We start from the raw sequence: 23,873 nt of genomic DNA, 5'->3' as shown, positions 1-23,873 counted from the left end.
TTCCCTCCGAGTGAAGAAGTTCTTGATCAGTCAGGGCATCAAACATTACAGGGAGAAGGCAGGAGAATGGGTTTGAGAGGGATAATAAATCAGCCTTGATAGAATGGCAGAGCAGACTCAATGGGCTGAATGGCCTAATTCTGCTCCTGTGTCTTACGGTCCCTTTGTTCTACAGCTCTCCTCAGTGGCCTACCATTTACTGTGTATGTGCTACCCTGGTTTGTCCTCCCAAGGTGCAACACCTCACACTCGTCGGCATTAAACTCCATCTGCATCATGTATCCAGAGTAATGTTGTAAACTGAACTAATGTACAATGACATCCACTTCTAGAACCTTCTAAATGTTGTTTCTTTGCAGACGTGAAACCGTCGAACATCCTGGTGAATTCGCGTGGTGAAATCAAGCTGTGTGACTTTGGGGTCAGTGGGCAGCTGATCGACTCGATGGCCAACTCGTTTGTTGGGACCAGGTCCTACATGTCTGTAAGTTGTACCTCGTCCCTTCCAGGTTTGCTCTGCTCCTCTGGACCTGACGCCGTAGATGGAGGACTGAGGGAATAGAACAGGCTTCCACTGGGGTTTCTCGGCCGGGGATGTGGGGGGGTAGTTGGGGAAGTTCTGGGTCTCTGATGGAGGCTATCAAGCTGCCCTGAAATTGGAAGACTGTCTACTCCAAGGGACTGGAGTCCTGGATGACATCAAGCTTGCTACAGTGTAAGACAACCTTCAGCTCATTGGGTCTGTGCTGTCCCCGGCAGAACACCCTCATCAGAATCATTCCCCCTCTCGGTATTTTCCTGTAGTCTGACAACTTGTTCCTCCAGCCCCCATCACCCTGCTCTCGTTGCTGCTGCTTCCAGCCTTTAGACACGAGGGAAGTGAAACGTCTCCCGTCCACTAAGTGCAATGGGAGAGTTTCTAAGGGGCTAGGAGACCAGGTAGGGTAAAGATGGGCTGGATGGTTACCCCTCCCATCCACTCTGGAGTAAGTATTTGCGTGAGTGGATGTTGTTACAGGGAAGCCAACCTCCAGCCTACAGTGTTGTGTGTTGATGCCGAAGGTGGAAACCCGATGGGAGGTCAATGCCTGAAAGCCGTGGGCTGGAAACCTGGCCTGGAGCTGGAGGACTGTCCGTGTGGGTGGGTGGGGGCTTGTTCTCTGTTTTGTTTTTCCAAGTATGGTGGGCAGGCTGTGTTGGTGGCAAAATTGTGGTAACACTTGCGGGCTGCCCCCAGAACGTCTTGGACTGTGCTGTGTGTTGCGATCTATGTGTGAATTAATGAATCCACCTTCTGCCAGCCGGAAAGACTCCAGGGAACACACTACTCTGTTCAGTCGGACATCTGGAGTATGGGGCTCTCCCTGGTGGAGATGGCGATCGGCCGCTACCCAATTCCTCCGCCTGATGCTAAAGAGCTTGAACAAATTTTCGGCTGTCAAATGGGCGAAGACGCGACATCCCCTGAGCAGAGCAGTCGACCGCCTGGGCGTCCTGGGAGCTGTGAGTTTAGAATGTGAATTTGTATCCCATCAGCTGCAGAGGCCCTGCAGTGGTTGGGGAATTGGTGGGTGGCGGTGGCACTGGTGTTAGGAAATATTGATTTACCTGTAACACTAGAATTGAGGAGAACCTGAGAATGACGTGTACTTCTGTTGTTGTGTCTGGGGGTGCAGTATGCCTGTATTGTTGAGTTGGTTGTGTCTGGGAGGGTGCAGTATGCCTGTATTGTTGATTTGGTTGTGTCTGGGAGGGTGCAGTATGCCTGTATTGTTGATTTGGTTGTGTCTGGGGGGGTGCAGTATGCCTGCATTGTTGATTTGTTTGTGTCTGGGAGGGTGCAGTATGCCTGTATTGTTGAATTGGTTGTGTCTGGGGGGGGTGCAGTATGCCTGTATTGTTGATTTGGTTGTGTCTGGGGGGGTGCAGTATGCCTGCATTGTTGATTTGGTTGTGTCTGGGGGGGTGCAGTATGCCTGCATTGTTGATTTGGTTGTGTCTGGGGGGGGTGCAGTATGCCTGTATTGTTGATTTGGTTGTGTCTGGGGGGGGTGCAGTATGCCTGTATTGTTGATTTGGCTGTGTCTGGGGGTGCAGTATGCCTGTATTGTTGATTTGGTTGTGTCTTGGGGGTGCAGTATGCCTGCATTGTTGATTTGGTTGTGTCTGGGGGGGGTGCAGTATGCCTGTATTGTTGATTTGGTTGTGTCTGGGGGGGGTGCAGTATGCCTGTATTGTTGATTTGGTTGTGTCTGGGGGTGCAGTATGCCTGTATTGTTGATTTGGCTGTGTCTGGGGGTGCAGTGTGCCTGTATCATTGGTCTAGTTGTGTCTGGAGGTGCAATGTGCCTGTGGGTCAGATAATTTAGCCAGTCTTTCGAGAATAGTTGGGACTCGGATGTCCATAACCCAGTGCCCTTAAGCTGATCCTTTCTCTTTGCAGCTTTTGGTCTGGACTGTCGACCTCCGATGGCAATATTTGAACTGTTGGATTACATAGTGAATGAGGTGAGTAACGTTGTCTTTGTCCAGGCCAGTGACTCTCTTCCACTGAGAGTGCACCGATTGGACAGCGCTTTGTTACCGTTGCGTAGCCCCTGTGTAAGGTCCTTGCCCGAGACACTCCATAAAACCATAAGACATAGGAGCAGAATTAGTCCATTTGGCTCATTAAGTCTGTACTGCCATTCCATCATGGCTGATCATCCCTCTCACTCTCCTGCCTTCTCCTCATAATCTTTGACACCCTTAATAATCAAGAACCATCAACCTCTGCTTTAAATATACCCAAATGACATGGCCTCCACAGCTGTCTGTGGTAATGAATTTACCAGCCTCGAGCTAAAGAAATTCCTCTTTATTTCGTTTTAAGGGGATGTGTTTCTATTCTGAGGCTGTGCCCTCTGGTCCTAGACTCTCCCAATATAGGAAACATCCTCTCCACATCCACATCAGAACATCTTTCAAGAAGGTGAACCCTTGAAAGGCATCAAGCCTGATAGTGCTCTCCGTCACTGTCATTTTTCTTTCTGTTGCTCTTGTTTTACACGATTTATTGAATTTAGTTTTATAAATACATTTCTTACTGTAGTTTAATTATGTATTGCAATGTACTGCTACAAAACAAAATTCGCAGCATTATCCTGGTGATATTAAAGCTGATTCTCACTGTTGATCTACACCAGGGCTTCCCAACAGTTTTTATGCCATTCGGCTTGGGAACCACTGACTCGACCTTTCAATATTCAATAGGTTTCAATGAGATCCCTCTTCATTTTTCTAAACTCCAGTGAGTACTGGCCCAGAGCCATCAAACACTCCTCATATGCCACTCGCTCTGCCTCAGTGACCTGCTAAGGATTTCTAACAGATCTTGTTTTTTTACAAATGACCCACATAACACAGGGGAGGGGTAGGGATTACAATCCACAAAAGTAGTCAGTATTGCAGTTATCCAATTCCTCCTTCACCCTGTTCCCTCATCTACCTAACAACTCCCAGCTTCTCATTTCAACCCTCCCCCGACCCACTGTCTCCCTCTCCTGGTCTCACCTATCACCTGTCAGCTTGTCCTCCCTCCCCTCCCCTCCCTCCGCCACCTTCTGCTTTCTTTCCCCTTCTTTTCCAGCCCTGATGAAGGGTTTGAGCTCAAAATGCTGACTGTTTATTCCTCTCCATAGATGCTGCTTGGCCTGCTGAGTTACTCCAGCATGTAGTTCCATATTTTGTTTTGTGAAGCCCACACTGCGAGTTGAAAAAATACATTTCTTTATTTACTTCCTACAAGTTCCATAGTAGCAAATTTATTCTGTATCTTACTGCATGGAGATTGTTGGTGTCTGTAAGGGTGAATCGCAGTTACCCAAGCGGCTGTGATGTGGGGGCCGCCTGTATCTCGGGCTGTGATGTGGGGGCCGCCTGGATTGTCGGCTGTGATGTGGGGGCCGCCTGTATCTCGGGCTGTGATGTGGGGGCCGCCTGGATTGTCGGCTGTGATGTGGGGGCCGCCTGTATCTCGGGCTGTGATGTGGGGGCCGCCTGGATTGTCGGCTGTGATATGGGGGCCGCCTGTATCTCGGGCTGTGATGTGGGGGCCGCCTGTATCTCGGGCTGTGATGTGGGGGCCGCCTGGATTGTCGGCTGTGATGTGGGGGCCGCCTGGATTGTCGGCTGTGATGTGGGGGCCGCCTGGATTGTCGGCTGTGACGCGGGGCCGCCTGGATTGTCGGCTGTGACGCGGGGCCGCCTGTATCTCGGGCTGTGACGCGGGGCCGCCTGTATCTCGGGCTGTGACGTGGGGGCCGCCTGTATCTCGGGCTGTGACGTGGGGGGCCGCCTGTATCTCGGGCTGTGACGTGGGGGCCGCCTGTATCTCGGGCTGTGACGTGGGGGCCGCCTGTATCTCGGGCTGTGACGCGGGGCCGCCTGGTCTGCAGTCCTTTGCCTGCTCTCTACTCCAGATGAGCCCTCTCATCATTTGCAGCAGATTCACCTTCAAATGGGTCTTTGCAAAATCAGGTGTAAAACATGAGTGGGTGTCTTCAGTCTCTTGTACCTCCTCATTGATGGTGGTAATGAGAAGTGTTCATGGGTTCAATGTCCATTCAGAAATTGAACGGCGGAGGGGAAGAAGCTGTTCCTGAATCATTGAGTCTTCAGTGTTCTGTACCTCCTCCTGATGGTAATGAGGAGAGGGCATGTCCTGGGTGTTGGGGGTAATAGATTCCTCCATCCGTGTTAATGCTGGAAGCCACACAGCTCCTTCCCCTCCACCATCCGATTCCTGAATGGTCTGTGAACCCAGGAACGTTACCTCACTATTAGTACTATTTATTTATTTTCAAATACGTTGTTGAAATTTATAGTAACTTTATGTACTGCTAATGCAAAACAACAAATGTCATGACATATGCCGCTGATAATAACCCTGATTCTGGGATAATTTGATTGTTCGTTCTCGTTACAGCCACCTCCTAAGTTGCCATCGGGCGTCTTCAGTGACGAATTCCAGGACTTTGTGAACATCTGGTGAGTTGTTTATTACTGAAAGCCCAAGCCCGAGGGTCCCCTGCACAGGAGGATCCCACAGCAAATGTAAGGGGTGGGGTGGGTAGTGGTACCAGGTGCTGATGCCCCCCATCCTTGGCTTTCTGGTCAGTACAGGATGGGAAAACTGATGGGGGAGAGATTTACCAGGAGGTGGTCAGACTGGAGAACAAAGCTCCAGGGAGAGATTGGGTAGGCAGGCCGTGTTTTAACACCGTAGAATGGGATGCTCGCCTGGAATAGAGAGCATGTCTTACTGGAATAGGTTGAGTGAGCGCAGGCTTTCCTCTTTGGAGTGAGGGATGAAAGGGGAGTTGATAGAGGTGTACAAGATGATAAAAGGCAGACACTGAGTGGATAGTGAGTGATTTCTCCCTCCCCGCCCCGGGGCAGAAATGGCTAATAAGTGACATAATTTTAAGGTGATTGGAGAGAAATATAGGGGATGTCAGAGGTAGGATTTTAAAAGAATGTGTGGAATGTGCTACTGGAGGTGGTGGTAGAGGCAGATACATTTAGATAGGCAGATGGATGATAGAAAAATGGAGGGTTTTGTGGGAGGGAAGGGTTAGATTGACCTAGGAGGAGGTTAAGATCTTGACACATTGCCAGCTGAAGGGCTTGTACTGTTCCATGTGATATAAGACCATAAGACAGAGCATCAGCCATTCAGTCCATCAAGTCAGCTCTGCCATTCCATCATGGCTGATTTATTATCCCTCCCAACCCCATTCTCCTGCCTTCTCCCCATAACCTTTGCCCTGATTACTCAAGGACCCATCAAACTCTGCTATAATATATCAAACCTGGCCACAGCCATCTGTGACCATGAATTTTACAGATTCACCACCCTCTGGCTAAAGACATTCCTCTTCATGTTTGTTCTAAATGGACTGTAGGAGCCTCCTCTCCATCTAGTTTTTCCCTGGAGAGGAATAAGCTAGGAAGTAATGCACACAAAACGCTGGAGAAACTCGGCAGGTTAGGCAGCATCGATATTTCAGGCCGAGACCCCTCATCAGGACTGGAAAGGAAGGGGGAAGCTGAATAAAAAGGTGGTGGGGAGGGGAAGGAGGAGAGCCAGGTGACAGGTGAAGCCAACTGGCTGGGAAAGCTTAAGGGCTGGAGAGGAAGGAATCTGATAGGAGAGGAGAGTGGACTGTCGGAGAAAGGCAAGGAGGAGGGGCACCAGGAGGATTTGATAGGCAGGTGAGGAGAAGAGATAGGAGGCAGAGTGGGGAATCGAAGCAGAGGGAAGGGGGAGGGGAAAATTACCAGAAGGAGAAATCGATGTTTATGTCATCAGGTTGGAGGCTACCTAGATAGAATATGAGGTGCTGCTTCTCCACCCTGAGAGAGGCCTCATCGTAGCAGAGGAGAAAGCTACTGAATGACATTTCGGAATGGAGATAGGAATGAAAATACCGGTAGTTGGCCACTGGGAAATTCCACCGAAGTTTTAAAGTGGGTCTGTGGCCGGGGGGTGGGGGGGGGGGGGGGGTATATATTTTTTTAAACTCGAGTGGTTGCTCAAGTTATTGGGTATGTTTAAAATGGAGGTTGATATGTTCTTGATTATTAGGGTATCAAAGGTTACAGGGAGAGGGCAGGTGAATGGGATTGAGGGGTAATATATCAGCATTGATGAAATGATGGAGTGGACTCCTGTCAGTGATTCTCCCCTCCGTGTCTTCTGCTGCTCTCAGACAAAGAATTCAAGCCTGCCTCCCATGCTTGCCGTGATGTGGAGTCTCGGTCAATAATACTGAATACGTCCTCTCCCTGTTGTAATGTGGAGAGAGCAGGGAATATCATGGAAAGATCCCACTGTTCCAGTGTCTCTTTAGAGTGAATAGTGCTTGGAGATTTATTGTTATTTACAGTTAAATGTGCCTCATTTCTCTTAACAGCTTGATAAAGAATCCTGCAGAGAGAGCGGACTTGAAACAGCTCATGGTAAGTGGAGCCCTCGATGTTGATTGATTTAAGTGTTTAACACTTGTATTAATAAACTGTCACTCCTGTGTTGTTATAACCTAATTATTTAATAAATGTTTATTGACAGTCTGATAATGACCTTGAGTGTTTGAGAGAAAAGATTAGATGGAGGTTCTATCGATTAATGTTTTGTGTGAAACTGACTGGGAAGCCATTATTATACTCTGCGTTTAGAAACACTAGCCTGGGGAGGAAAAGGTTAAAAGCTTTCAATCCTTTTTTTAAAAACTGCTTTATTTTTAACATGGGAATTGAAACGTGCAGTGAAATGCTGTTCCTACATGTCAGTCCACATCCTTGTCTTTTGCCACAATGAGGCCACTTTCAGGGTGGAGGAGCAAGTCCTTTCTCCCATGGTCCGCTCACCTCTCCTATCTGATGCCTTACTTTCCAGCCCTTTACCTTTCTCACCCACCTGGCTTCACCTATGACCTTCCAGCTATCCTCCTTCCCTTCCCTCATCTTTTCATTCTTGTGTCTTTCCTCTTCCTTTACATTCCTCAAGAAGGGACTCGGCCCAAAATGTCGACTGTTTAACTTCCTTAGATTCTGTCTAACCCACATAAGCTGTGTCAAAGGTGACTCAGGATGGATGGCATTTACAGCCGTGTACGTTGGCCAGACAGGACACACGGTGGAAACCCACACCAAGGGGCTTTATCTGTTTGGGTTACCTGGAGAAATTGGCGGTAGCAGAACATGGCTTTTGCAATGGCAATACAATTGTCTTCAACGCCCAAAAAACTTACCCACTCCAGTGGCTTTTGGGTCTGCCTCGTGAAGGAAGCCATTGAAATAAAACGAGAGGAAAAGAATTTTAACAACGACGAAGGTCTGGCTCTAATTAAGAACTGGAATTTGATTGTAAAGATGGTGGGACAGCAGAAACCTGATTGGATGAAGACTAACCAATCAGGATGGACGACATGTATAAATACCACTGGACTGGACATTCATCATCCCTGATGAAGATGGCAGAGTTTGTCATCGAAATGTTGGTTAAAATTGATATCTGTAACCAGCTGGAAGCCCAAGAAGAATTCATACAAACAAACTTCTTACAGACAGCAGAAGAATTGAACCCGATCACTGATGCTGTAGCTAACTGCTACACTACAGTGTCGTCCCAATTTTACACAGTGGAATTTTAAAGAGCCGATGGGGAAGAACAATTTCCATTGGCAGGGGTCTAGAGCAAAAGCAGAAGGTTCACCATGATCTGGCCCCCACTGGATGAAGGGATGCAGAAACTAGTGCAGTACGAACTTCCAAAAACTAATTGTATTCAAATTTGGAGAAGTGAGGACATGAGAGAGGGTCAAGACCATAGGACTTGTGGACTCTTGTCAAAGAGACAGTGGGTGATGGTCTTCTTCCTGATGACAATTTGCAAGTGTTTTATACTTGCTGCCATTGGCATTTGGGGCAGCAATGAAGGTCATCCATCCCTCTCTGTCCTTGACCATTTCTCTATTCTGCCCAGGGGTCAGCCATGCAAGTCCCGAGTGTACACTCAGGAAAACTGTCACACGCAGATGAAGGATTCTTCTCTGCTGTTTCCGTAACAATTTTGTTTGACCAGTCAGGGTTGTTAGCCCTGAGCTGAACCCCTGAACCTGGAGGACTGGTGCACCACTCTTAGTCTGGCCTCTACCCTTTGATCTATTTGACATGGGTGACCCTACTGAGAGTCAAAGCATAAAGCCCTGAACTCCAGCCAACACAGCTCTCTGGGTCATTGAGGCACGCAAGCTTCCAGACTCTACAAGGTTGTGGTCCTCTTAGAGGTGTGGGATTTATGGTCAGCATACAGAGATGCTTTATATTTATGGTGATGTTACTTCATTGCGGTTGTGTTGAGAGTGGCAGTGACAATAAAAAAAATTATTTGTCTAAAATGGGACGAAGTTTTCTTCTCTGGACTGGTGTCTTTCCCCGTGACCACTATCTTAACATTTTTTGGCAGGCTCATGCTTTTATCAAGCGATCAGAGGCGGAAGAAGTGGATTTCGCAGGCTGGCTGTGCACGACGATTGGCTTGAAGCAGCCGAGCACTCCAACGCACACTCCCGCTATCTAAGTCATCGCTAAACCACTGTTCTTTGTGCAGCAAACTGATGGATGTTTCTGCTGATGTTACCTCATGAATAACCCTTTGTCCCATGATATATTTAAAGAGATGTATTTACATTTTTAAAGGAATGATGTCTGTTAAAATTGTCAAAATTTAACTTCCCTTCCTTAAGTTTTAGTATTTGCCAATGGGAATAGTTAGCAAGTTGGTCTTATTTAGGGCTTAGTGCCAATGGAATAAGTTGAGGGTAACTGGTTAACTTTTTAAAGGGATGGTACTAAGCTATTATACACCCAATTTTGTGGAGTTTTGGGATACCCCTGCTGTTTACAGGGTCATACATAACTCGTCATTTTACAGAGTGCATCTGCTGGTCACCAGGCGGCAGTTAGGGAACGCTCTGGATGCTTATTAACGTGTACGTTACACTGCAGGTAGAGGAATTTCTACTTCACTGACACATTCTGTCTTCTAGGGCCTCTGCTCATTAGTGTGACTTTAAAGCCAGTAGTTGGGTGGGTGACAGGCATTTGCTATCAGTTCTCTTAACAAATATGCTCAATCAGCCAGACTGATTCGTACAGATTATCAGCAGGCATCCCATGCGAGATTGGGACCAGGTGAGGCAATGGAGATCAGAAAGAGGGATATTTGCCTATTGTGGTTTCAACATACAAGAAGGTGAATACCATTGCCAGGACTCCAGCATTTGAGACCAATCGGTGCACTGAATCTCTAACACCATTTTAGTAGCTTTCCTGGTGATTTGATGGTTTGATCCTCTTCCCTGATTCTTTAGCAAGAGGAATAATTTCAGATACCGTTCACTTGCTCAAGGAAAGCCTAGTTTGGAAAGCGTGTTTCCTCTTTCCTGATGGCTGAATGAGATTGTGTAGCTCAGGATGAAACCTATGCCCAATTATTGCAAGGTGTGCAGATTCTGGGCAAAAGGGAATGAAATTGTATGAAACACTGGATTTTCCAAACATAGATTTAGCATCTGAGTTTCTATACACCATACCACAGGCTTAAACTCCTATTTGCATGGCCCAATCCTGGCTTCAAAACTGGCCTTTGCATTTTTTAAGTGTGAAAATTAGTTTCATTGTTCTTCACCTGCCTTTAATGGAGTCTGTCCTTAATACCCTGCAAGTATTTAGGCTAAATATAGGGCAATGCTGTATGGTTTTATTTCTGATCTTGTGTACCAAGAGCATTAGTGGAAAAGGCAAAACACCCTGCATAGACAATCGGAAACGTTTGTGACCAGCACTTGAAGATGGATGGACCAGTATGTGCAGAATGGGAAATGGGTGAAGACAGGAATTGTAACACAGGATGGATAAGTGTAATAATTTTGATTCATTGAATGTGTAAAGTTTGCAAAATTATTAAGGGGAAAATCTGTTCCTTGAATTTGAGGGAATGGTCAGAGTTAAAACAATCAAAGCAGCTTATAGTTTCAGAGTTTAAATGTTAAAGTCAATGTGGGGGAAAGTAGTAAATTAGTTAAGAATACTGCAGTGCCACTTTAAACGGATGAGTTTACACTTGGAGAAAGGAGCGGGAACTTTATTGGAGATCAACTTTGTCTGCTCAGTTCATTCACTTCCAGTGGAAGATACACACCAGTATTTTCTACGATGAAGTTGATAGAATATAAAAAAGTGTAGAATTAATCTGTGTTTAGTTTTTATTTTTAAGTGTGCAGAGCTTTAAGTTTTTTGGAATAGCTGGTGAAACAGTGATATTAAATCCATCACCATTTCCCGTACTTTCCTCCCAGTGACCTAATGAAGAAGCAGACGAACTGTTATTTTACCTTAAGATATGTGAAGTTGTGCAGGCATGTCAGCTGAGTATATTACCTGAACTCATCGTGGTCTTTAGATGGACAACCCTGTTTTTATTGATTGTAATTTTCCAGTTTGATAGAATACTCAGTGAATGACATCTAAACTATCCCAGGCTTATCAACCATGGAGCAGATAGGGTCCTTGTGAGTTTTAATGTTAATACTGTACCTGCTAAGCAAGTAACAATCTTCATTATGCTTAAAAGTAATATAGGAATGTGCATCTGTAACCCCTCAAAGCCATTCATTTACAAATAATATTGTACATTAAGTAATCTACTGCTCTATCCATAAACTGGCAGTGGCTGCAGCTTCTTGCCTTGTTTATTTGCTGCCAGTGAGAAGTGGATAGCTTTCTTGAAAGATTCAAATCCAGTAAAGATAATCTCAAATCCCAGTGAAAGTAAGTTTTAAGCACACAGCTTGTCTCCTTTACCCACCGTTTCATGTTATTCCCCAAGCTCTCAATTTAAGTGCACGTGAACTTTATTTCACTGTTCTCAATCCCCACCTGCTGGGAAGCACAGCTACTGCAATGTTGACACTGGAAGATCGGGCGGGCCCTCACCCCACTACTACTGTCCCCTCACTCCTTCACTAGGAATCTTAATCCACCTTTTCAAATGAACTTTTGTACATTTTTTTGGGAAAATCAGAACAAATTGGGAACTTTAGGGATCAAACGTGCAAGTACACTCAACCTGACAATCTTTCTTCTAGACCTAGTGTTTAACCAGTGAGAAAATACTGTTGACTGCTGAAATGGTGTGAATCAAGTGTGCAATTCAAAACCCCTCAATGTGCTCCAGCTAACATTTTCACCATTAAAGTCCAATGTTGCAACAGTAGTCGTGTTTTTACTTCACATTTACATTTTGCTGCTTTTAATATTAATTGGGGAAATATGCAGGATCAAAGCTTTACAGTCCCAAATCATTTGTGTTGTCTTTCATAAGCTGAAGGTTGGCAGATTACCAAGACTTGAGGGTACTTTCAATGTTGTGCCTAGCCTACCACTAATGAACACATTATTTCTTACATAACTTTTTTCAAGTTACTAGCTATTCACTGATTTATGAAGCCATAAACCAGCACAAATCCATCTACAGAAGCTTTGAGGAACACACAAAATCTCCATGAAACCTGAATAAAAACAAATCCCTTATAATGCCAAAAGTGGACCTTTCATGAGTGACACAGAAAACGCTAGAGGAACAAGGACCGGTATCTTTGGAACGGAGTAACTGGTTGACATTTCAGAGACGCCTCATCACGACTGGAAAAGGGGGTGGGGGTTGAGGGAAGGACAAGCTAGGTGGTGATAAGTGCATTAGGGTTAGGGTCATAAGATCTAGGAGAAAGGGCATGAAAGGCTGCTGAGAAGAGGCAAGAGAATGGAAAATAGAAGCAGAGGGAAGTGAAAAATTACTGGAAGGAGAAATTGATGCTCATGCTATCAGGTTGGAAGCTATTATGAAGTGTAAACAAAAAGCAACTCAAGGAGGATACATTTTTTAAATAGGTTTATTTTAATAGAAACCATACAATGTGGGTCCACATGCCTGTAAACCAGAACATTTATGCAGTTGCCTTTTGCTTCTTCTCCAGCTTGAGTTTGTGCTGGAAAAAAAAAGGGAAATTAGTCATCAGCATCTGAAACGCCAAACCAGGCAGCAAATTCAAAACTGTAGTAGTGATATGCACCAAAATTTTACAAAATTAATTTCAGCTACCCACAAAAATATCCATTATTGTAATGTTTGATGTTAAACATTCTCAGCTGTAAGCAGCTAAAGAAGGCATGAACCTGCCCAAGGACATAAGTACTGAATCTGGCACAACCCCACGGTCTAATTTCAGAACTGAACAGTGCTCAGCAACGTTTAGTTTACGACCAGAGCCTTGCAGTGAAATTAATAAAATTTGCACCATCTACATTAATAATTAAGTAATTTATTGCATCCATATGTGCAAGATGTTCTGGGCCCAAATTCATACTAATCTCCAGTCTTAAAAAAACTTAGTAACCAATTTATAATCTCGGTCTACACAGCCATACTCACATTCTTTTCCTGCAGGAGAATTGCACGGCGACGTGCAGTTTTGGCATAAGGGTTCAGTTTCATCATGATCCTCAGGTTCTTCAGTGGGTTCTTCTTCAGTACTCGGCGGTGAATCTTTTTGCTGTGCAAAGCAGGAAAAACATTTTGAGCTTCCAACTTGCAGGAATTAGTGGCAAATTTACATAAATACAAAGTACTCACTCGAGTTTAGATTAATAAAGGGAGGATCTTATTGAAACCTAACACCCTGGGTAAGGTTCCAATGCTAACATAATGATCTTTCTGCAGAAGCAGTGTTTTGGTTATGGTTAGAGATAACAGGCGCTTTGGAATGTGAGCCGCCCAATGAACTGTGTATTTCGTGTTGTGTGCCTGACCATTGTGAGCTGGGTCTATTGTTCTGTGGGAGATGAAGGGAGAAGACACTGGAGAGAAGGTTGTAGGAGCGGGGCCACGATTCAACAAAGCCCCGGGAGATCAAAGGAGGATCAGTGAAGGGGAAGCCTGAGTTCCAACATGCGCATTAGACCTTTTAATTAAAATGGACCCTTTCCCTTTTTTGCTTTTTCTTTACTAACCCTTTAGTCAAATTAAGAATTATAAAGCTAAATAGTTCAATTGTATGTGGTGTACTATTTTGTGGCACTTATTTGTAACAGGATAACGAATCATGCAGCATCCACACAAACAGTAATTTGGTGGGCTTGCGCTTCAACCTCCTACGTTTGGTGGGCTCAGATGGTCTTCCCTAGGCTTGTGCAGAACCAGTGTTTCAGAAACATATTGGAAGACTTAAGAGTGGATATTTCCTATAGTGGAGTCTAGGACCAGAGGGTACAGCTTTAAAAGAGGGTTGTCCATTTGGAACAGATGAGCAATTTGTGGAATTGCCACAGATGGCTGTGGAGGCCAAGTCATTGGGTATACTTAAAGCAGAAGCTAACAGATTCTTGATTAGTCAGGGCGTCAAAGGTTACAGGGAGAAGGCAGAAGAATGGGATTAAGAGGGATGATAGATTAGCCAAAATGGAATGGCAGAGCAGACTGAATGAGGATGGAGAGGATCAGTAACTTCAAATTCCTGGGTGTCACTATCCCAGATCATCTGTTCTGGACACATTATACAAATTGCAAAGAAAGCACAATAGCAGCTCTACTTCCTCAGCAGTCCGCTGTTTCAGCACATCATCAAAAACCTCGACAAACTTCTTATAGATGTGTGGTGTAAAGTGTATTGAGTGGCTACATTATGGGCTGATATGAGAATACCAATGCATTGAACAGAAAATCCTACAAAAGGTAGTGGATTTGGCCTAGTACGTCAGGGGCAAAGCCCTTCAACCACTGAATGTTGAAACTACATGAAATGTTGCCGTAGAAAAGCAGCATCAAAAGATCCTCACCACCCAGAAGCTTAATCTCATTATTTATAGCTATTTATTTATATTTGCATTTGCACAATGTTATTCATTGATCCTGTTTATTGTTACTACTCTATAGATTTGCTAATTATGCCCACAGAAAAAGAATCTTGGTGTGGTATGTGGTGACACTCCAGCTAATGATATTCAAAGTAAATTTTATTATCAGAGGGTGGTGAATTTGTGGACTTCATTATCAAGCCACTGGGTATATTTAAAGAAGAGGTTGAAAGATTCTTGATTAGTCAGGGTGTCAAAGGTTACAGGGAGAAGGCAGGAGAATGGGGCAGAGAGGGATTAAAGATCAGCTATGATGGAATGGTGGAGCAGACTTAATGGGCGGAATTGCTCAATTCTGCTCCTGTGACTTCTGGCTCAATCAAAAGGCACAGGGAAAACAATGGTGAGAGGAGGTACTGACCACCCACTAACTCAATCTCATTTTGGTAGCATTACAGTTAGTATACTATTACAGTGCCAATGACCTGGCCTTAATCCCATTGCTCTCCCCATTAACAGTTACTACACACTCTGTATATGTGCAGGATAGTAGGTCACATGGGTGAAATTGGGCAGTGGAGACTCCTCGGGCTGGAAGGGCCCTTATATCCTCAGCTAGAAAACGCAGCGCGGACAATGCAGAGTAACTTCCTACAATGCTAGGTGAAAGGCGGAAACATTTGTTTGAACATTTAATGCTTATCTTTTCTCTGCTCCCCCCGCCACGCAATGATTATTCCAACTTCATCACCAAACTAGGAACAAGACATCAGAACTTCCACAAATATCACATGGCATCAAAAACACGGACCATGAAGTGGAATCTCATCATTGCCTGGAAATTAATGTTCCGACTGATATACATGGCTCCTGAGGGACCCAGAGGAATGAAGTTTGGTTCACTGGTGCATTTTAACTTACTTTGGAGGACGGAGAGCTTTCTGGATTTCCTGACTCTTCAGAATGCGGCTCAGATCTGTGTTAGCCATCTTGTGAATGGGAAGGCTAGGTAATAAAGAGTTAAATCAATAAACAGCCAAAAACAGGACAGCAAACCAAAACTGCCAGTACAGAACAGGGTTCACTAATGGAAGGATACCACTACGCGCACCCTACGATTGGGGAGCGAGGAAGCATGTACAAGCTGTAATTAACCCGCTCAGACATCAGAACTTCCACTAGTATCATGAGCTGTCAAAAACACGGACCATGAAGTGGAATCTCATCATTGTCACACACAAAATATCAGGATGAATGTAATACTCTCACACTGGACAGGAGCACCTATGTTAAGCTGTAATACTGTTAAGGTGGGTATCAGTATCAGCTTAATAGCCAAGGGTGGTAATGGGGACAAGCTCCCACTACCTATAAATGCTCCCAATGGTGGGCATCTCAAATAGCCTCTGACAACCAAGTCCAGCTCCCAGCCTTCACGTGTGGTTTAGCTAAACCCAGCAGAAGTTTCTACTGACAGAGGGGAAAAGCTGGTTACTAACACCTTAAAACCAGTCATTTTAGGCAGATGGTGCTTGTCTGCTGGGACTGTCAGCTCATCTAGAAAGAAAACTCTGATCTCACACCTCTGCTGACTTTCAGCTATACCCACATGGGAAAGGCTTCAGGTGTTAACCTTGAGGAAAAATCCACAGCTGGAGTCCCTAAGACAGTCCTGTGTTGAGTTCAATGCTGACTGACGATACCTGCGACGCTGCCGGTGACAAACTGTATTGGTCTGTCATTCCTTTGGATTTACCAGCTGTGCAGAGATAGAGCCTGTTGCAAAGGCAACAGCTTGCTCTCCATATCGTACTGCCCTGGCCTGCATATCACGTAGACTGCTGGGATACAACATACCTGGTCAAGACTGACCAATGGAGGGCCTCAAGTCTGATGGCAACTTTGAGGGAATTATAGACAGGTGAAGGGGAAAAGGTTCATTTACACAGAACATAAATTCTTATGAATTGTCCCCGTTTATGCTGGGAACTTACTTGTATCCAGCCTTCAACTTTGAAGGTTTGCGCCATGTTCCATACAACTCATCCAACTTGCGGAAGGCACTCTCAGTCCAGATACAGAATCGCCCAACATGGCCACCAGGAGCAAGTCTCAGGACATTTAGCTTGTTGACATCGAGAAGAGTTATACCTGGAGCAGTCAAAACAAATCAGCACCTGGCATAAAGAGCCCAACTGCCATATCCCCAAAGCTTGCTGGAGCTGCCACCCAGCAGCACAATATGAACACAGAGCACACAGGGTCTGTCAACATCCACCACGAAAAATAATGAAACAAGACTAAGACAGAATCTTTTCCTTCATGAAACAAACTCATTTGCATTTGATACATCTCCCCTAACCATTAATGCCAGAATTTCCACCAAGATCATGACCTTCATAAACAGGCCAAGTTGAATCCCATTATTCTGTCTGGCTCACACTGGAGCTTTACAAATCATTGTCAACTGGTGCCTCCCCCCCCCACTAATCTTATCTCATGCAATTCACTGTAAACAGTTCCCTTTCTGCTGACAGGATGCCAGAACACTATTTCTAACATTAAAGATGCCCCAGAGAAACCATATACTGTGGTATTCACTCAAGGGAAATGGTTTACCTGGGATATTCCGGAAAGCCCTTACAACACCATTGTCCTCATTGTAGATAATGCACGGGCCCCTGCGCCGGATACGGCGACGGTTCCTCATTTTACCCTTGCCGGCACGCATACGCTGGGAAGCATAAACCTGTATGCAGAACAAAAATTCTATTTCTGACCAATTCCAAACACTTGCTCTTTTTAAAAAAAATTTAACTGAGATCAGATCTTCGAAATCATCAGCCATCAGAAACACGGACCAGAAGTGAAAGCTCATCATTTCTTGCAGTACATCAGTGAACAGAAGAAAGAGTTGCCTGCCTTTTTGATATCATTCCAGGCCTTCAGCTTCTTTAGCATCAGAACAGCCTCCTTTGTCTTTTTGTAGCTCTCAATCTTGTCTTCAACCACAAGTGGGAGCTCTGGTACTTCCTCAATACGATGACCTGCAGGGAATATAAAACCAGTATCAATGCCAGTATGACTCAGTAAATATCAAACCCCTGATTTCAGCTAGAGAAGCAACTCCTAACAAAATGTTATGGTTCAAAAGCAGTAATTGAAGAAAGGCATTCCATCTTGTGTTAAGATGGTTGAAATAAGTAACCATTAAGTGAACAAAGACCTGTGCCGGTCAGTGTTAGGAAAAGCGTAAAGTTGAGAATGAGAAAAATTAAAGAGCTATGATCATTATGAGTTAAGAGGGTATGAACTCCTTGCAGAAAGAACATGATGCTACATGGCATAAAAAAGCACTAGCTGGTGTTGATAGGAAGTTTCCTCAAGATGTCCCAGTTAACGTGGCTAGGAGCTGCTCAGACCCAAGTGTTCGTCATTTACCTGTACCAGCTTATAACAGCAGGCAACTGTTGCTGTGCACAGAATAAGACGCAAATTACACCATCATAGCGAGCTACAGCCATATTTTAAAGTTTAACAATGCATGAACTGTTTAAGATATACTCAGCTTTAAAACCATGATTGATTTTAACAGAAAGTTCCCATCACTACTGTTTCCCATTTTCAGTTAATTCTATTAACTTTAATTTTGTCAAGTACTGGTGTGCTCACTGCCCTACTGACCATCAATATTGGAACCCTTTTTGGCTAAAGAAATTCAAATGGGACCCCCCCCCCCCCAACAGTAAACATCCTCCCCACATCCACCATCTAGGCTTTTCCCTGAGGAGTAACATACTGGGCAAGCGATGAATGATGAATGAACAGTTGACGTTTTGGGTTGAGATCTTTCTTCAGGATTCAGTGAGGAAGGGGAAGATGTCAGAATAAGGAAGGATAGTAGAAGGCAATAGGGGAATAGGAAAAGGGCTGAAGGAGGAATCTGATAGGAGAGAAGAATGGAACAGATTATCAGCTGCATTACAGTAACCCTAGAATGTCACACCACAGCAATCGCACTGACATGGATAACTTTAATCTCATGCTGATTGAAACTGCTATGGACACAAATCCACTAACTTTCCTTTAAACGGAATTTAATACCCTTTTGCCTGTGACCGAGATCTACTGGTCAATGTAAGCTGATGAAAAATGGTCAGGAGTTGAAGCACTTTGATTTGAGTGACCCAAGAACCATAGAACAGACTTACCTTTTGACATCACCAGTGCAGGGAGGGCAGATGCTGCTAGAGAAGAACAAATGGCGTATCGTTTCTGGTTTATATTCACCCGGCGGTGCCAGCGTCGCCATGTCTTTGTGGGAGCAAACATGCGGCCACCACGGCACATCTGAGGTGTGGGTTAAGGTGCACAACTTTTCCCAATGAGCAAGTTGGGAATCCGAATTTGCTGACTCACTGCTCTTCATTCTACGTACCAGGTCACAGCTGCAGAAGGTACTATTACATGTAAAGTACATCATAATGATAAAAAGAGATTAGTCCAAAATAGGCAGTGCGATATACTGCAGCTTATTAGTAACAGAGCACACAAACAACAAGGGGTGAACATGACTCTGCAAGATCATTTAACCTTACTCGAAGAGGATACGTTTCCAAAAGCACCTTGGCCAGAGCGATGGGTACCACCACCCCGAACACGGGGTATACGAGCCACAGCCCTGCCTGTACCCCACGACTCGGCACTGGTCTGGTGACCTAAAAGAAAAATTTCCATCAATACAGGTTGTATACACAAACATTAAAGTAACATTGACAGGCCACATCGATGGAGCCAAGCCACTGATTGCTGAGTTAACTATTTTCAGACCAATACAAAAGTTATGAGCTTACAAATAGCTTTGTCCTCCTTACACCTAACCATACACAGATCCTCCTTCCCCTCCATTCAGGTTACATCATCTCGTTTTAAAAGGATCCTTGCCAAAGAATGCCACACAAATCAAGTTCTCATTCCAACTGCAAAAAATTGATGAGCTTTCTGTCTTTATCTTTAGTAACTAACTTAATACCTGACCTCAGGGTTTGGTTTGCCCTGCCACCGTAAGCTGGAACCCTGCACCTCACCTGCCCTTCCAAATACAGTGGATTCTGGTTAATCGGGCCATCGTTAATCAGGCCAGCCACTAGTTTGGGATAACTCTTAAAGAACAAAACTAATCAAGAAAATAGCCACGATTCCCTTCATTTATTTGGGACACCAAGCCACTTAATCAGAACAGGAGGCTGTTGCTAAACAGTATCTAAGTAGTGCCAATCGTATCCTGATGTTCAAGCAGCAGCGATTTTTCTCACTAATAGTTTAGTAAGACAACTCAGAACTGTTTTCCTCATTGTGGTTTCAAGCATTCAGGGTTGGAGATGCCATAAATAGCTGGAATGAAAATGAAATTTCACCACTTTAAAGTTAGGAACTACAAAGAATTAAGGGATGGACAACCACCTTGAATGTTACAATGAAAGCATTGATCTGTAGGATGCAATTGTCAACAGCACTGTACGAAGACAGTCCATTATCTGTACTAGGGGTCTGTGCTGATTTTGTTCATTTACACACAAACGAACATGACATGAATGAACGCTTCCATCAATAAGTATTAGGAGCTGGTAGTTTTATAGTACTGCAGTAGTACTGGTATTATAATTTATAATATTATACTTCATTTGTCAACAAGTTTGTCTTTATACTTTAGCTTTATTTCCATGAAACTTTGGCTAATTGGGACAGTTGCTTTATTGGGCCAAAACATACAGGTCTTGATGTATCCCAATTAACCGGAATGTACTGTGCTTCCAGAATTTCAGATGTATGTCAGGTCAGACAGGACTTAATCCAGTTGAAGCCCAATCCTTATATCAGACACATTCAAAAAAGTCACAAATTATTGTTCTCATCACAACGATACCCCACAAAAAACACACACGTGCTAAAAAAAAATCATGGCAGTATGAATGATTCACATTATTTTTAAGTTGTCTTGCCCCATGGTGCCACCTCTTCCACCATCACATCAGGTGTTCCAACAGAACAGATGTCTTTTCTTTTCAGGTACCAATTATTATATAAATCTCAGCTTCTCTCCTCTACAACTCATTGCTATGAATCTTAGCATGAGAGTTTGATGGTAAAGGTCAGTGGACATTGAAGGAAAGAAGAGGGAATTGCTCCCAAACGACGCTAGGTAACCGGATCTCCCAGTGAGACCCACTGAGCACCTATGTTCCACCCACCACAAAAAGCAGAAATCTCCTAGTGGCCACCCATTTAATTCCACTTCCCATTCCAACATGTCAGTCCATGGCCTCCTCTACTCCCACACTCAGGTTGGAGGAGCAACACCTTATATTCCTTCTGGGTAGCCTCCAACCTGATGATATGACCACTGATCTCTTGAACTCCCAGTCATGCCCCCCCACCTCCTAGTGCACCTCCCCCCTTCTTTCATGTTCTATCAGATTCCCCCTTCTCCAGCCCTGTATCTTTCACCAACTTCCCAGCTATTTACTTCACCCACCACCTTGTGTTTCTTCCTCCCCTCCTCACACCTTACTGACTCATGTATATTTTTAATCCAGTCCTATGAAGGGTTTCAGCCCAAAACACCGACTACTCTTTTCCTAGGTGCTGCCTGGCCTGCCGAGTTCCTCTAGCATTTTGTGTGTTTCTTACATTTCCAGCATTGGCAGATTTTCTCTTGCATGTTTAAAAGTTTCCCCTCTCTTCCCGGGAAGATGCCAGAACAAAGAGCAATGTTGGTGGAGATTAATGGGATCCTGAGTGAGTGATCAGGATATTTTATCATCTTCATCTTTTGCCCATTTCTCTGGATAGTAGTCTTCAGCCTAGACACCTCACACTCGTTTTACTTCAGATTCCTTGATAAGCCTACCAAACTCTTACCATTTCTGGAGCCCTTCCCCAACAGGATATATGGCACTTGAATGTCACCTGTTCCACATTTCACTCACACTGCAGCTTCCTGTACTTGCTGACTAGGACAGCAAGGTTGTTTCTTACATTAGCTGAGTATTTCCAACACTTTTGTAGGCCCCTTTCTGATGACAACAGAATTAGTCACATTTCACAAATGCCTTTATTTTTAACCCATCTCAGGATTGTAATGGTGACATGTTAAATTTACTTTCAAACATCTTTCATATTACTTCAATAATTCTCAACACTTGGACACCTTCCAACAACTTTTAGTGATCACCTGCAATCTGAGAATACTGTTTAAAACTCCCCAAACCAGAAACTGTCCCCATTTATCCCACCAACCACTCAATATTGTTGAAAGATGCCATTTTATTCTTTTAAACTTGTAGAATAGGCCAATCCTTTCTAAACAATGCTGCAGCAGCTGCAAGTTGAATGGCTCAAGTACCACATACAAAATGCTGGCAGAACTCAAGTCAGGCATCACCCTGGAGAGGAATGAAGAGTCAACAGTTCAGGCCAAGTCCCTTTATCAGGACTGGGAGGGAGAAGAACCCTGTTATCCTCCAAGTTATCAATACACAATTGACTCAGGCACAACATAGCAAATGAATTATTAGTTTATTTTTAAAACAGCTAAATTACTATTAGCCATTTCCATTGTTATAAAGCAAAATCAGTTTGACATAAAGTAACTTTTAACCATTTCATTAAAATCCAGCAGAAATTGCTCTCGTAACACTGATGCAAAAACAGTTTAGTTCAGGGAACTGATTAGTTGAAAAAAATAATTACCTGCATCTGCACTCACAGCATATGGCTGTCTGTTGTTTTTGCGCAAGTTTGTGTGAACAAAGTTCACAACATCTGGGCGGATGGGAGCCTTGAAAACAGCAGGCATAACCAGATTCTTGCCAGATCTTTCTCCTTTGTCACTGTATACCGTTATCAATGGGCGAGCACAGGCCTGAAGGATTGTATGCAAAATATCCATTAGGTTAAAACACCACTAATAAGACGATTTGCAGATTGTAGTAGCCATTTCACAGGTCTGATACAGTAATGACATTACAGGATTCAAATACAATCATTTACCAATGAATGGTTTGTAAGACCCAAAACTACCACTGGTCCATTACACTGCATCAAGACACAACTTAAAAAGATGGAACTAAATTTAACTTCACGCCTGCAATTTAAGCCACAAATGCGGATTTAAACAACTATAAAATTAATTACTTTATAGACATCAAACTAAACTTAGTAAACCAAGAATCCAGATACATGAACAGCATACTGTTAGCGAAACTCTCCCTTCACAGCCCATTCAAAGTTCATACAGATTTTGCTTTTAAACGAACTATTTTAAATTCGGACACATTACATTCCCCAAAGCCTCAATGTTCCAGATTTGAACCAGATTTAATGGAATTACATTATGACACACAATATACTTTGCTGACCTTCGTGGTTTAGCAAATTTTAGTTTAAATAACTTTGAAACAATAGCTTGAGCATACCATCTTAGTTACACGACTTCAGTGAAGTTACCGAGAACAACGTGTCTCCCCCTCCCCCACTCAATGCTATAAAATGGCGACCTGCAGAACTCGTCCCCCTATCTTCTCCCTTATTACTGACAGAAGTTCAAAACTTTTAAACAAGTTAGGGTTTCCTGAGATGCCCGCGAGCCCTGAGGTCTGCCTGCCCCAGCGAGGCTCCCATTAAACCCCGATTCACACCCACCATGGTCGCAGCTGCTCGGCGCCACCCGCTCGGGATGGCGACCTCGACAGGAAGAGGAAAAGCCCTTCACCGCCGCGCCGCTCGGTGAATGTCGCCGCCGACCTCTCTTCAGAAATAACCAGTAATTATAAGGGAAACAAGGCAAATATTAAAACTTAATGTTTTATACATATCGCCTCTTTCAAATTGTATAAATGCTTCAGTCTTTCTGCAAAAGAATCAGAATATGGTCTGCACTATTTTCTTTTGATGTCGGCACTATCTTTGTGCGCTTTGATACGGCACCAAGCCGTATGGTAAAAAGCTAGATTATTAATCAAAACGTAAAATTGATTTTTATTACATATTTTGATTTAAAACACTTTTCTAAACAAAAAAAAGCCAAAACAGATGGTTAAAACGAGACGTTTCTGGTGACGGAAGTGACGTCTACGAGCGTGCAACTGCGCGCGTTTATCGGTTGTGATTTGAAATGCATTTTCCTGAACAGAAGTTGGAGTTTAAAATATAAAGGATATCTGACGAGGATGGAGTCAGCGGTTCTCAAATCCGCGCGGAGCTTCCGAACTTTTCTGCTTGGGTGAGTGTCATCGCAGGGACCAATTTGTGACAACAGTTACGGTCTGGCAGGATGGAGGAATAGGACATGTCAAATAAAGGTTTAGATAAATACCGTTCGTGTTTGAAGAGAGGTCTGATTAATTCAGTAGCTT

The 23,873-nt window shown here is 44.0% G+C and overlaps 3 protein-coding genes and 4 non-coding genes across 8 annotated transcripts in view; 2 read left to right on the top strand and 5 right to left on the bottom strand.

The window, feature by feature from the left end:
• The window catches only part of map2k1 (mitogen-activated protein kinase kinase 1), a 43,157-nt gene extending 31,336 nt beyond the window's left edge, over positions 1–11,821 (top strand). Inside the window, exons 6-11 of the mRNA XM_073032722.1 lie at positions 360–484; positions 1,302–1,503; positions 2,444–2,508; positions 4,967–5,028; positions 6,957–7,002; positions 9,011–11,821. Coding sequence (XP_072888823.1) covers positions 360–484; positions 1,302–1,503; positions 2,444–2,508; positions 4,967–5,028; positions 6,957–7,002; positions 9,011–9,124 — 614 coding nt within the window. The 3' untranslated portion in view covers positions 9,125–11,821. The remainder of the gene's footprint in view (positions 1–359; positions 485–1,301; positions 1,504–2,443; positions 2,509–4,966; positions 5,029–6,956; positions 7,003–9,010) is intronic.
• A 658-nt stretch (positions 11,822–12,479) lies between these two features.
• On the bottom strand, positions 12,480–23,260 carry rpl4 (ribosomal protein L4). The gene is made up of 10 exons (XM_073032723.1): positions 23,161–23,260; positions 22,210–22,381; positions 19,069–19,175; positions 18,669–18,807; positions 17,380–17,504; positions 17,077–17,206; positions 16,452–16,608; positions 15,379–15,462; positions 13,037–13,157; positions 12,480–12,593 (listed from the first exon to the last, which is right to left on the bottom strand). Exons 1-10 carry the CDS (start codon positions 23,161–23,163, stop codon positions 12,552–12,554), a joined length of 1,080 nt encoding a protein of 359 aa, XP_072888824.1. The 5' UTR covers positions 23,164–23,260; the 3' UTR covers positions 12,480–12,551.
• LOC140718946 (small nucleolar RNA SNORD18) lies at positions 15,223–15,294 on the bottom strand. The gene has a single exon (XR_012096835.1). It is a non-coding gene; the product is annotated as a small nucleolar RNA SNORD18 (small nucleolar RNA).
• LOC140718945 (small nucleolar RNA SNORD18) lies at positions 15,620–15,690 on the bottom strand. The gene has a single exon (XR_012096834.1). It is a non-coding gene; the product is annotated as a small nucleolar RNA SNORD18 (small nucleolar RNA).
• Positions 17,277–17,343, bottom strand: LOC140718947 (small nucleolar RNA SNORD18). Its single transcript, XR_012096836.1, has one exon. It is a non-coding gene; the product is annotated as a small nucleolar RNA SNORD18 (small nucleolar RNA).
• LOC140718948 (small nucleolar RNA SNORD16) lies at positions 17,871–17,969 on the bottom strand. The gene has a single exon (XR_012096837.1). It is a non-coding gene; the product is annotated as a small nucleolar RNA SNORD16 (small nucleolar RNA).
• Positions 23,261–23,583: 323 nt separating the features above from the next.
• Positions 23,584–23,873, top strand: part of zwilch (zwilch kinetochore protein) — a 52,165-nt gene continuing 51,875 nt past the window's right edge. For both annotated transcript variants that reach the window (XM_073032715.1, XM_073032714.1), the window contains exon 1: positions 23,584–23,740. In XM_073032715.1, coding sequence (XP_072888816.1) covers positions 23,688–23,740 — 53 coding nt within the window. In that variant the 5' untranslated portion in view covers positions 23,584–23,687. The remainder of the gene's footprint in view (positions 23,741–23,873) is intronic.

Source organism: Hemitrygon akajei, chromosome 30 (genome assembly GCF_048418815.1).
Source record: "Hemitrygon akajei chromosome 30, sHemAka1.3, whole genome shotgun sequence".
Taxonomy (NCBI): Eukaryota; Metazoa; Chordata; class Chondrichthyes; order Myliobatiformes; family Dasyatidae; genus Hemitrygon; species Hemitrygon akajei.
Note: the sequence above shows the minus strand (reverse complement) of the source record. Positions and strands in the feature narration are given on the sequence as shown.